Source organism: Anomalospiza imberbis, chromosome Z (assembly GCF_031753505.1).
Source record: "Anomalospiza imberbis isolate Cuckoo-Finch-1a 21T00152 chromosome Z, ASM3175350v1, whole genome shotgun sequence".
Taxonomy (NCBI): Eukaryota; Metazoa; Chordata; class Aves; order Passeriformes; family Viduidae; genus Anomalospiza; species Anomalospiza imberbis.
In genome coordinates this window covers 58,621,372-58,634,801 of record NC_089721.1, presented here as the reverse complement: position 1 = coordinate 58,634,801, position 13,430 = coordinate 58,621,372, and the positions used below count along the sequence as shown (strand labels likewise).

The 13,430-nt window shown below is 40.2% G+C and overlaps 1 protein-coding gene across 1 annotated transcript in view; it reads left to right on the top strand.

Annotated features, from left to right (window-relative positions):
- Positions 1–12,068, top strand: part of DGKQ (diacylglycerol kinase theta) — an 87,527-nt gene extending 75,459 nt beyond the window's left edge. Inside the window, exons 21-24 of the mRNA XM_068175978.1 lie at positions 276–422; positions 1,592–1,703; positions 2,966–3,118; positions 4,116–12,068. Coding sequence (XP_068032079.1) covers positions 276–422; positions 1,592–1,703; positions 2,966–3,118; positions 4,116–4,286 — 583 coding nt within the window. The 3' untranslated portion in view covers positions 4,287–12,068. The remainder of the gene's footprint in view (positions 1–275; positions 423–1,591; positions 1,704–2,965; positions 3,119–4,115) is intronic.
- The last annotated feature ends 1,362 nt before the right edge of the window (positions 12,069–13,430 follow it).

The window sequence follows — 13,430 nt, the reverse complement described above, 5'->3', positions numbered from 1 at the left end:
GGCAATGCTTCAAGAAGGGACAATTTTTCTGTTATAAAATTGCACAATCTGCACATGCCTCAACAGCAGAATCATCCCTTAATTAAAGGTATGTAAAGCAGCAATTCATGGTTTATGCTTTGTTTTTATGCGGTAAAGCTAGAAGAATTTGACATGGGTTTTATTTTAAAAACTCTTTAAATATACCTGCTGGAGGACATTAGTGGTATACATACAGGGAAGAGTGCTATGCTTGGCCTTACGTTTTAGTTGCAAGATCCCTGTCTTGCTCCTAGGTTTCACAACAAGGGAGTTTACGTGAAAGTTGGGCTGCAGAAGATAAGTCACACTAGGAACCTTCACAAGGACATAAAGCTGCAAGTGGACCAGCATGAGGTGGAGTTACCAAGTATAGAAGGACTCATCTTTATTAATATACCCAGGTAAAAAGAAGTGGAAGAATCCCTTGTGGGTGCATGCTGGACTGTGCATGTAGAATTGCTGCTTGGTATTTGAGCATCAAATGCCAAATGGTTAGGTAACAGGTAACAGGATCGATGACAATCGACCTGCACACACTTTCTGACATGCTGGGGACAGGGTACCTAAGCAATTCCTGCAGTGAAGGCCAGATGGATTTCAACTGTTGAACACTGCCCAAGTCCCACAGGCAACTGGTTAATATACATGGAGTGTGTGATGCTACCTGGGTAGCCATGGAAGACCACAGTTCAGATACCTGTGTGTGCTTTCTTGACACCTGCAGGGAGCTAGAGTAACTGTTGTATAATTCCACAGGAGATCTGGCTTCCTTAGATGTAATGTTGATAGAGGCAGGTTTTTTGTTTGCACAAAACGAGTAGGTAATTAGTGCTGCCATAGTATTATTTTTCCAAGTACCATCTTGTCTTAAACAACCTGTATTTCTTTGCATTTCAGTCTGAAAATGTTTTATTCAAATACTCCTTTTTACATGTACACAAATATACATTGCACATGAGAGCTGTGAAGAAAAAAAGATGCCAGTTAAGTGATGAGTAGTTCATGGGGCCAAAACAATCAGCAAGTGATTTGAGTGGGAAGGGTCAGTACTGCACAAAAAGCAGCATGGTTTAAATTGTCAGAAGCATTTCAGAGGACTGAAGCACATGAATATCTGCCTAACTACAGGTGCTTTTGGCCAGGTAAAAGAATGAAATCTTGGTAATTGTTTTAGCTTTAGTTTCTCTTCAGTAACTTCCATGAATATTGTCAAGACCATTAAGAGCTATGTTAAGTTCTTTAATCTTGAAAATTAAGGGTTAGTTTAGCGGTAACCTGTATTTCCCAGGAAACTAAAACTCTACAGAGTTAACTTCTTCCTCTTTACACCTTTTCTTTCCAACTGAAACTATTTACTTTGCTCCTTTTACTACTAAAAGATCTGATATAAATTCTTACAGATTTTAGAAAAAGAGTTCAGGCTTTTACAATGCAGGAAAACTGCTCCCTCCAGCTGGTGGGGGAGCAGAGTGTGTAGCTTTTGAAGCCTGAGAAACCAGCCTTTAGCAGGGCACCAGGGAGCATGCCTGAGGGCAGACCACAGATGGTCACTGGTGTGCTCTCCACACAGCTGGGGCTCTGGGGCCGACCTCTGGGGGTCTGAAAGTGACAACCGCTTTGAGAAGCCACGTATCGATGACGGCCTGCTAGAAGTGGTTGGAGTGACTGGCGTTGTTCACATGGTGAGTTGGCATCCCAGTAAGCACAGAAGAAACATACATTTTGTGGGACAGGCTTATTTATGTGACAAACAGTGCATTGCAAGTGCAATTATGCCTATTTGTTAAGGCTGGGTAAGAAGAAATAATAGGAATTGAGATGTATTATGGAATGCACTAGCTTTCTCATAACAGGTATCACAGTGTCCAAATGGAACAGTTCATGGGATGAAAAGATGTTATTCTAATATTACAAAAACATGCACCCTTCACCTAGTGTATTTGTGAAAAGTCTTGTTGTACCTCATCACAACCACAGTGGAGATTCCATCAAGACCAGTTGCTTTATAATTATCTGCCACAGGCTTTCTAACATATGTCACTGAGAATGCGATACTTGCTGCTCTTGATTTGAATGCTACATCAAGCAGGTGATATGCTGTTCTGCAAAAAATATTATGACTCAACTTATGCAATTCTTTTTTAATTCTTTCATGTATTATGTATTTTTACAATGGTTTGCTATTAGTAACGCAGTCCTGTGAGATGGTAGGTTATTTTTGTCTTATCTTACCACTATATAAAGCAATCTGCTGCTAAAAAAGTATATGAGGTCAGGTAACTAGAGATAACTAATCCATAAAACCACCAAAAATGGAAAGGTGGGTGCTTAAATTTCGTGGAGCTCTATCTTTGTTGTTGGTCAACTTTATTTTGTAATTTAGATCTTCTAAAATACACTAAAGAGTTGTTTTGGTAGAGATTCTTAAATCTTTTGTGAAAGTAGAAGCAGCTTTGTAGTACAAATGTTAACAAACCTGTGCTTTGGATTTGTGATATTAAGGTTTTTACTCCCACATTTGGAGTTGAGTTTGGAAGAACTCTCTCTGATTAATAAACTGCTTTTAGACTTAGGAATTTCACATGTGCCGAAGTCTATGTGTATAGTTAGGTGTTTTTAGAAGTATTTACTGTATTGCGGAGGGGGAAGCAAAAGCAAACAAGACCTTGGTGAGTGTATGCTCCTTGGACAACCTTTGTGTACAGCTTTGCTTTGGGAGTTGTTTTGCCTCTCACCGCCTGCAGGGGAGTTCTCCTTCCTGGTCTAGCTGAAATAATTAATGCTGGGGCAGTAAAGGCACCCTAGTTTTGGATAAGCAGTTTTTTAGCTAAATCTTAAAATGTCAGGTGAGAATAAAATAATATCCACCCAGTTTAATTGCAGCTAGTATTTGTACTTATTGTTAGTTGGAGTAATTGATATCCTGGTTTTTATTCCCTAACAGGGTCAAGTCCAAGGTGGTTTTCGATCAGGAATCCGCATAGCTCAAGGCTCATATTTCCGTGTAACACTCCTAAAGCCAATTCCAGTTCAAGTTGATGGAGAGCCCTGGATTCAGGCCCCTGGCCAGATTATAATTTCTGCTGCAGGACCAAAGGTACTGGGTGTAGGTTTCTCTTAGCAATTTGACTTTGTCCCTGCACTGAATGTTACGTATTATCTTGCTTGTCTGTATTCTCATGCTTAACCCTAAGGGAGCTGCTTAGCACTGTGTGGTAACTGACACAGCAATTTCTAAAGAGGACAGTTTAAGAGCTCTTAAACCTCATCTGACAGTGGCTCAGATGAGGCTCGTGTTTTAAAAAAATAGTCCCTGAGCTTTGGCCTAGTGATCCAATTTTTCCTCTGTATTGAGGTCTGCAGGCAGTGTTGCTTTTCTTGAAGCAGTGCAGTTATAAAGGCCATGGTAGTAATGCAGTGTGCAAGGTAGGAATCAGTCTGCTGGAGAAGGGAAGGTCTGTCAGACAGCAGTAGCAAAGGAAAGAAATTAATAAGAGAGGAGCCAGGCCTGTGAAAAAGACTTGGGTAATCAGTGTCTGTTTTTTCTTGATTATCTCAATGTGTATGTAAAAGACAGCATCAGCTCCCTAAGAATTTAACTTCTCTATTGACTTTGAAATTGTGAAATAAACATTTTGCAGTGGGTGACTGTGGTGCACACCAGTCTGCACATTTGCCTGCTACTTTCGGGATGTCTTTTCAACTTACAGACATATGCTGCTATAGGCAACCTCAAAGAATATGTAGCTGTACTGGGAGGGCTACCAGAACAATTGCCCTTGCTGAGGAGAAGTAAGTGAAAGAGAAGGTCATATCTCAAAGTTTCAGGATATATTAAAACTCTGTTCTTTTTATGAGAAGAAGTGGGAGGGAAAGAGAGAGAGCAAACCTAACTTGTCCTTCAGTGAGAAAATTTTTTTCTTCTTCTTCTACCAGTTTACTGACTAGCTATCTCTATATATGGGTATATATAGATATGTATGTACAGTTGCAGTTCAGCTTTTTTCTTGGTTATTAGTTCATTGCCTTAGATCAGCTAATAGATGACTACAGGTATTTTAATACTCACCATCTTTAAAATTTTTCAATTTTAGGTCCATATGTTGAAAAAATCCAAGCAGAAGCAGAAAAAAACTGGAAGCCTGAAAGAGATGAAAGTGGATAGCACGTCAGTCTCTGAAGGAGGACGCAAAGGGGAGACCTGTGTTCATGCCTATGGTAGATACCACCCTGGTCCAGTAAAACCGAGCGCAGACAAGTCATGAAGAGTGTTGCCTATGAGTGTGCCTTTCATTACATTTTGATAGTACTGGGTTCTTCTTTGTCTTTCAAAGATAGTACCTCATTGTCACAAATAACTATTATGTACCACTTGTCTCATCTGAAATGTTTACTTGGGGTTGCTTTTCTGTAAGCTGTTTCCCAGCCAAACATGGATTCCAAGATGCTGAGATTTCTGCATTTGCCTTCACAAAAAATCCTTCCCTCCTCCCAGTTCATTCTTAAAGAAAATCATTCCATAGATATTTTTTATTTGTTCTATAACTGAAAATGTGTTCCTTTAAATTAACGCTCACTATAACATCCTAACTAGAAAAAAGGCAAAAACATGAGCCGCTGAGAGCTCCTTAGATCAGTCCAAATAGCACAGCTGAAACAGTACAAGTGTAAAGAGAAAAAGACAAAACACAGGAGAGATTATTTCTGTAAAAGGATCCCATGCACTGGGAAGAGAGAAAGTGCTAGAACAGTTGGGTCAAAATATTTCAGAGCATTTACTTCAACAGTATTTAGGCAGCATGAATGAAGGGGAAACAGCCTGTAAAGCAATTTTTCAACTGTAGTTTGGTTTCTCATTATTCAGCCAAAGCCAGTTTTAAAAGGCATTTGAATTCCATCAGCTACAGCTCTCAAAATAAAAAAGGAACAAGAATACCCAAGGCAGTAGTATGTTATACCAATTCTTTTTTATCACTGAAACCATTATTTTTGACACCAGACTCTTTTGTCTTGACTTTACTTGTGTTGTTTCATTTTCATGAATTTGGACTGATATATAACAGCAAGCTCAAGAATCATCATTAATTAGGTTAAAAGAAGTACCACTTAGTGTTCAATTATGTAAGTTAGCACAGTCATCTGTTAGAGCTGAACTGATGTACAGCATAGCTTTACTGAGGAGCCTTAGCATCTAGGCTTCAAATAACTGGGAATGTAAGAGTCGTCATGAAAATTCACTTACCTCGTTAATCTCAAGTCTTTGTGGGTGTTACTAAGTGTGGGCCCAGGGACACAGTGACTGTCTTTTCTCACTTGGATGAGCCTCTTCAGAGGCTGTTTCTCCATTAGTTTCTGTGAGGCCAAGACCACCTCTCTGTGTTTACCCATCTGCTGAAGCTGTGGCGATCCAGTACTTTTACAGCTTTGTGCTGGAGACTGGTGCTGGAGCAGCCATGCTGGTCCTGCCATACACCATCCAGATCTGCTATCCATGGCTATAGTCATGTTGTTCTTTACTCATATCTCTGCTGTCTCATCTCACCACGGCTCCCCAGGAACTGAACCTTTCACTTTTGGGTCAACATCATACAAAAAGGGCTCTGTGAGCCACTTGTGGGTGGGGGGTGGGGCCTGCAAGACTTTACCACTTCTATGCATCTACTGCTTGGAGCTGCTTAAGCCATGTTGGCTAGAGCCCACTTAGCCATATGGTGGATTTACTTGTCCTCTGTTGCACAGTAATAACTATTTCAGCTGTGGGTGGCATGAATTCATCACTTGAGTGTTAGCCTTAGGAGCATTCCTCTTGCCAGTGTGTCTAGAAAAACATCTCTGGCTGCTTCAGGGGACTTAAGTGTAACTTGGAAATATGCAAAAGCTGTTTTGTGATGGAACCAGTTACATGCTGAGGCAGTTCTTCCTGGGTCTTGTTGATGAGTCTGTACTCCTAGCACTGTGACAGCTTCAGCAACAGCTGACCATTACATGTGCTTTCTACTTTCTAGTCGTGGTGAACAAGGGTGTGAATGTCATCTATAGCAACAGAATGATGCAGCTAAAGCTATAAAGAGAGACAAAACAGCTATGGAAAAATGGCAGATGCCTGAGGCTTCTCCTTTTAATCTAGTGATTCCTTCTCAGTTTTCTGGTAGAGACGCAGTTGGAGAAATGACTTCTGTTTTCAGTGAAACCTTTTCTTAATTGTTTAAATTATTAATTTAAATTTGGGGATGTTCTTCATGTCCCACAATGTGGACTACAACTTCATTCAACATGAAAACTGGACTCATGCTATGAAGGAAATAGTTTGGATACTACAGAGCTAAAAGCCTTCTCTTCCTGATCATCAAAGACAGGTGTTGCAGTTCTTTAGGGAATGGTATCACCCTGCAGCAGACCCCCACAGATAGGAATGTTAGAATGACCCTTAAACCCTAGAGGGATTCTATTGGCCAGAGGCCAGATGGCCCCAACCCCCCAGAACCTAGATAAAAACCCACTCCGCCATTGTTCCGTCTCTTTTTCCTCCTTCTCCCCAGAAAATAAACACATGGAAACTGAGCCTCTCTCTCCTGGCTTCTGAAGCTCTGCTCCTCGGCCGTCCCCCAAGACTGAGCTAGCATAACAGTTCAGGGGGGCAGTCAGAGGGGATTGCATCAGACAGGGGTGTATTCTTTAGAACCTGGGCATGAGGGGTCAGCTGGACCTCTTCTGGCATCCTGGTACCAGCATTACAAGTGGGGAGGATCAAATATTGTATTTCAGGATGTGCACTCTCGAAATGAAGCTCACAAATTAGAGGGGAAATCTGGAACAGGGTGCTCCTTCATAATTGTCCAGAAAGAGAGAGAAACTGCTTTGTACCATTGGGACAGCAGAAAGAATGCATGGTCTACTTTCCAGTTACTGACTCAGGAATGGAAGCTGGGCTTTTTGTTACAGAAAACATGCATAAATTTTAAGATTTCTGGTACTGACTGTCTTCTGCAGCCCAAATAAATAAGGCTGTCTTACTATTTTTCTAGGCATATATAATCCTGCATCATGTAGCTTACAGTGTTTCAGCTTCTCGGCTTGTGAAGGACCTGTTTGTCTCTCCTTTTGTTCTGTATCTGTTGTCTGAAATAACATGAAACTCACAGGTCACAATATTTTAATCAGAGGACCCCTTGCTGTGGCTTATTCTTTGTGGAGATTTCCCATCCCTGGAACTCTGTAAAAGCCTGTTTTGGGATAGCATCGTGGTAGCAAAGTGACTCTGAAGTATGAGTGTAATCTCTTCCCAGCTTCCAGAGGGCGTCCTGGTGGAGGGCAAGAAGGCTTTGAGTTTTGTTCCCTTTTCTTTTTTTCCCAGAAACCAACTTCCATGTATTTGACCAGATGATTGCCACACTGGAATGAAAACATAGCTTAAGAAAAACACTTAATATATAAGGCCTCTGTGCATCAAAAGATGATGCTTAATGTGTTTTGATGACAAAACAGATTCAATTGAGATAGGAAACCCCCTGTAAAGCTTTTAAATGGAGAAACCCACTCAATTAACCCCTCTATTAAGATGTTCTAGTTTCAGATTCTGTGAAGGCCATTATATCAAGAATATATGTTTATGTGTGTATATTTTTTTCTCACATTTTCATTGAATATGGTGTCTGAGAAGGCCTGAGTATTTTCTTCCATGGTACGCAAGGCCAGTATGAAGGGAGGGGATAATTCTTTGCAGTTAATATGAAACATTTAGACTTAGCCTTTCCACTGAACATAAAAATGCAGTATAATTTATGTGACAGTGGGCAGATAGATGATTCTCCATACTGACTATTTGAGTAGTATCGTGTGAGAGCCTAGTGGTCACATGGCCAAGTACTTCAAATAATGCAGCAACAAAAGTGCTGGGAAAGAGGCTCAGTTCTGTCAAGACAAGTGTTAAGTTACATCAGGGACACAGGACCAGGAGCTGTAACTGTGGACAGTGAAGAGATGCAGGCTCTTTGCTATCGTGAGCACACTCCTTCATCTTCTCTCCACTGCTTTTTTACCTTGCCTATAAACCATGGCAAGGTAACCATGGCAGGCACAAACAGCACAACTAGCATCTCTCCTGCTGAAGTACACTCTCCTGACCTTTTACTAGTGTCCTACTTAGGCATTGCCAGAATTGGGAAGAGAAATGTCCTGAAATTCTGGTTCCTTTCAAATACCACAGTGCTGCAGATTAGTGCAGGCGGTCAGTTGGTTAAAATCTATTTTCATGGATAAATGCATTACCTCTGCCTTGAATTAGTAGAACCAAAATTCAAAAGCTCATCCCTGAGATACGGGTGCTACTTCAGAAAATTTGCTGCTTTTTTTCCCCCATGGCTTTTACCCTTGATTTGTACAGTTTAAATTGCTGGCGTTTTCACTGCATTGAGTTTTAGATGAAAGGGTTATTTTGCCAAAAACCTTTTGTTTATATATGTGTGCATACATGTATGTACATACATGTGCACACACCCTTTAAGAAAATGCCTTATTATATTTCCTTCCACAGTGCCTAATTACAGCTTTTGCCCTATTACAGCATTCTGATAGCACTCACTTCTGGATCTTTCTTTCACCAATTTTGGACATGAGGCAGGACTTGTACTTTCCAACAAGACATGATGGCAATATAGTGAAAGCACAACTGTGTTTAGAGTACAGTTTCTGCATGTATGCATATTGAGCCTTGCTTGCTGTTTCTAGATTTTAGTTTAGTATCTGTGTGTCTAAAACCAGTGGCAGTGGCTATTGTAGCATTTTAAAAACTAGGAAGAAGCTGTCACTGCAAGACTTACCTAAGGAACAAAACTAAATGAACTGTTACAGACAATTGTTATTAATCTTCACAGTTACCCTCTTACAAATATTGTATTGATTTCATGTCTTTAGAGCAAATAGTGTACTTGATCTGAATGTCAGCTGTTTCAAATTGCTCAGCATTTATGCATGCATGGGATTCTGTAGCAGTCTGTTGGCATATAAACGTCATTATCAAATGAAACCTCTTTTTGTGGGAAGAAGGTAAGAGGAGCTATTGCGACACTTAGAAGGGGCTTACGTTGAAGACACAACAGATTTGGTTGCATATGTATTTAATAATGTACCAGCTGTAGGTATGCTCTGTCTTGCATAGTCTCCAGTCCATATTCCAGCATCAGCACTGGGGGCTCATTGGAGTTGTGTACTGGCAGTAGATACTTTTTCAGTCTGCACCCCATAAGTCTTCCTTACCACCTTCAAATTGACTGTACATCTTCCTCTTTCTGCCAGGCTGCCCTCCTGCCCTTTGGGCCTAGTTCTGTACCAAAACTGGTAATGAAGGTATGAGCATGTGCTGGTGAATGTGTGTGGAGAGTGGCAGAATGGAGTTCCTGCTCTGAATGCTGCTCTGTGACTTTGGCTTAGACTATTCTTTAATTTCTACTTCAGCTTCTACTTTAGCCATCTAACAGCTGTGCAGCAAAAATATGGCAACTACTGAATTACCTTGGATTCACTGGTGACAACGTTGCCTCATTTTCAGGCTTCGATCTTGTATGCGTCAGAATATGTATAACTTCATTATGCTTTTCGCACTTAACAGAAAATACAGGTTAGATAGGCTTAGGGTGTGGCAAAATTGCAATGTTTGTACTTTTTTTTGTAAATATGGGGATGATTCTACAGACACAAAGATGCACTTTCAGATAACAATGGGAACAAGTTTGTGGAATACAATTGTTTAGGAGTTTCTCTGGCTGCAGTGTTCCTGATCCCCATCCATGTCTAACACTGTGTTCTCCTTGAAAGCCTGCTTGGGGATAGAGATGGCTTCTCACATTGCAGAATGTATTTATAGCTGACTGACTGAACGTTTGTGTATGTTTGTGAGCAAATTTGCTGCTATTCTAAGTTTTAGGTTTTACTAGACTGTTTCTATAATGCATAAAATAATATTCAAGTTTTATTTATAATGTCAACATTTACTGATTTGACACTTAGTTTCAGGAGACATCCAGCCCAAAGCCTTCATTCCTTTTTGGAATGGTTTGGAATGGCTATTTAATGGTTTTGTTTTGTTGTGGTTTCTTTTTTAGCAGTGTAGGCATTGTATGTGTGGAGTGCAGTGAAATGAATGCAAATTACTAACCTTAACCTGCAGTTAGAGTGGCAGTTTCAATGTTTACAGGACAGAGACTATTGATTGTAAACCCATACATGTCCACTGAATCGGTGCACTCTTTGTGTGTTTTGGAAGCACTGTTTCTGCTTGCCGTGGTAATTAATGGAATAGTTGCCTTCCGGTTTTAGGGTCCTGGTTATGTTGCTTTGGAGAGATTTCAGTGTGGGTTATGGCTTCTCTGCCATGGACTCACAGGACAAAATTTGTACTGATACAAGTGTGTTATATTGAAAATGTTTTCTGAAAGAATGACTTTATTTTTTGTGAAGATAATTGATGAGAAGGTTTTATAGCAGATCAATGCTGAAAAAGAGGAAGTCTTGAAATAAACATTTGTAGATATTAAAGATCTATCCCAAAGCAAAGTATTTTTTAATAAGGCAGTGTTGCTGGTTGTAGCTCAGAGCTCCCTCTGAGCTCTCCTGGCAGCATACCCATTTAGCATGTCACTCTGCACTGGTCAAGTGTGTTTTTTAGGGGACAACCTGATTTCATAAGATATGGTTTCATTTATATTGTGCATATCCCCTATTACACCTCTGGCAGCAACTCCCCATATAAACATCAGCCATACAAGGCAGAACTTCTCCCCCTACAGATCACTGCAGGTTGAAGAGCAGAGAGCTTGCCCTTGTACTTGACTGCAGAAAGGTTGTAAGTCTGGTGACTGTCTGGCACTTACAGTCCCGTCTCTCACCATCACTGTGTGCCACAAAAGCTCTTTTGCTTTCTGAAGGCAGGGAGACACAAATCAAGAATGCCCAAGTCAAATTGCTAATACCTTGTCTCACCTTGGCATCTATTTCTTAGTGCTGCTTATCTTGCCAAATTGGGTAGCAAGAGGTGCTTGAAGTATTACTGAGTATTTATTGTGTAATTTTGGGTGCTTATAAAGCCTTCACTGCTATTTTAAAGCAAAATTTGGGGATCTGTAGCATAGCAATAGCTGTATAACTCCAGCATTCCAACATGCCCAAAGCAAGTTATCTCTGTGATAGTTTAGTTAGCAATGGTGTAGCTAGCAGCAATCAATATTTGAAGCTACAAGTTCTGAATATTGGAAGACAACATCTGTGCTTTGAATGCAAAGCATTAGAGTTTGTAATTCACTGTAGATTTCAGTGTCTTTCCTAATTAAAAATGACTGATGACATCTTAATTCTTCTCAAACTATAACTTAACTATTGCTTAAATAACTGTTTTTCACCTCTAGTTATTAAAATAATCCAATTTACACGGTTGTATGAATGCTGTTTTATTATCAAGATACTCTTAAGGTGTCTCATAGCATTTCTTGTGAATGTTCTAATACATCAGTAATAAATAATCCTGACCCAATAAACTAATGTAAGCTGACAAGTTATTGTCTAGTGCTTATTCTTTGTGCATCTGCCTAATTCTGAGGAAAAAAAAAAAAAAAAGCAGCCTAAGTATAAGCATTAAAGTTGTTGAAAACAGTTTCCACACTGTGTCTCAAACCAGTAATGTGTTATCACACATTTACTTGTGGATTGGTCTCAAAAACAAGCTTTTAATGATGTAACTTGTTTCTCAATGTCTGCCTTGCAAATGAGACATGTCACTATATTGTGGTAACTTGCCTACAAAAAACATACCTAGTGTACTAATAGTTTTTTTTAAAACTAATTTATAAAATGGACTTTTCTCTTATATTTAAACATCTGTTCATCCTTGGGTTCTGTTCTTAGAACAATTCTGTGTATATTTTGCAATACGTGTTTTGTGTTTGACTGTACATTTTGCACCAATATGAAATATTGTATTCTAAGTATTATTTACAAGTTCCAGAGATCTGTAACTAGAATTTGCTGTGAACAAATACAACATCTCTTCTACCCTGGATGCTTGTGGAGTAGTTATGCTTTAAAAATAGCGGAATACACTTCTGCAGAAACAAACATACTTTATCTCAGCTGGCACTGCTTTTATAGGAATTCTGTAGCCTTGCTGTTTGAGGTTGGGTTGTGCCCTGTGAAAGGGTGGCAGTGCTCTAACAGTGTGATTTCAAATGTTTTAATTTGTGAGATGACATTCTAAGTTTGATCCCTGCAACATTCAAGCACTTCTAGAATCCTTATTTCTGTGGTTAGCACTGTAATTGATAAAGTCTTTCTGTGATAGCACCACAGTTTACTTTAATTAGTACACAAACTTACTTTAATGATGATCTGGATTTCCCAAGGTATTTTTGTACAATTCCTTGCCCTGTTTGCCCTTCTATAGAAACACATGACCTGTTTTTCAGGTTGTGGATAACAGGCCCACACATAGCCTTCTGCTTGGCTCAGGTGAGCAGTGGTGGACCTGGCCTGCACAACTTAAGAGCCAGACCTCATGGACCTTGGCTTGGAGGGACTCAGCTGGGACAAGTGGAAGGGCTGTCCAGTGAGCTAGGCCCAGGTGGAAACTCTGCCCCACTGTGGGTGGACAGCTCACCCCTCCTTGGAAGTTAAGGCCTGCCTTTCATGGCTGGGGGCGGGTGGGGGTCACTCAGCTGGACACCTCCACTTGGGGGTACCTGCTGCAGTAACTTTGTCTCTGTCAATGGGCGATTGGATGTCCCTGCTCTGTTCAACAATTGACTGGCGAACTGAAGAGGCCTTGGTTATGTCTCAAAACCTCTGGAAAAACCTTACTGTTCTTTGCTGGACTTCAAATCAACAAGCTCTGATGCAGCTACAATTACATTTAAATCCATATATGGAAAAACTCGGTTTGGGGCTACAGTTCTGGGAAAAGAGAGGAAGCAAACAAGACACTGACTTTCATTCAGAGAAAAGAAAAAAAAAAAAAAACAAACCACAAAACATCCAAACCTGAAATTAATTTTACCCCTGCCCTCTGGGCTGAGAGAACAGCAAGAGGAATAGACAACTGCCAGCAGTCCCTCCCTGCCCACACAGGGTTATGCCTTGCAATCTGGCTATACCACTTTCTCATCAAGGGGAACTGGTGTATGAGAATGGGAAAGATGGGTTGGACAATGTTAAATCCCAGTTTAACTTCAGTGTGGACTTAGCTACCAGTTAGACAATACTCTTTGAAGCACAGCTAAAAAAAACAAAAAACAAAACAAAAAACCCCCACATTTTAGGTAAATAATGAAGTCACATGGAAATTAAATTTAAGGACTAATGGAATCATTTTGCACATCAAATTGATAATCAGATGACAGCTTTGGGCCCTAAACCAGATCCTTTCT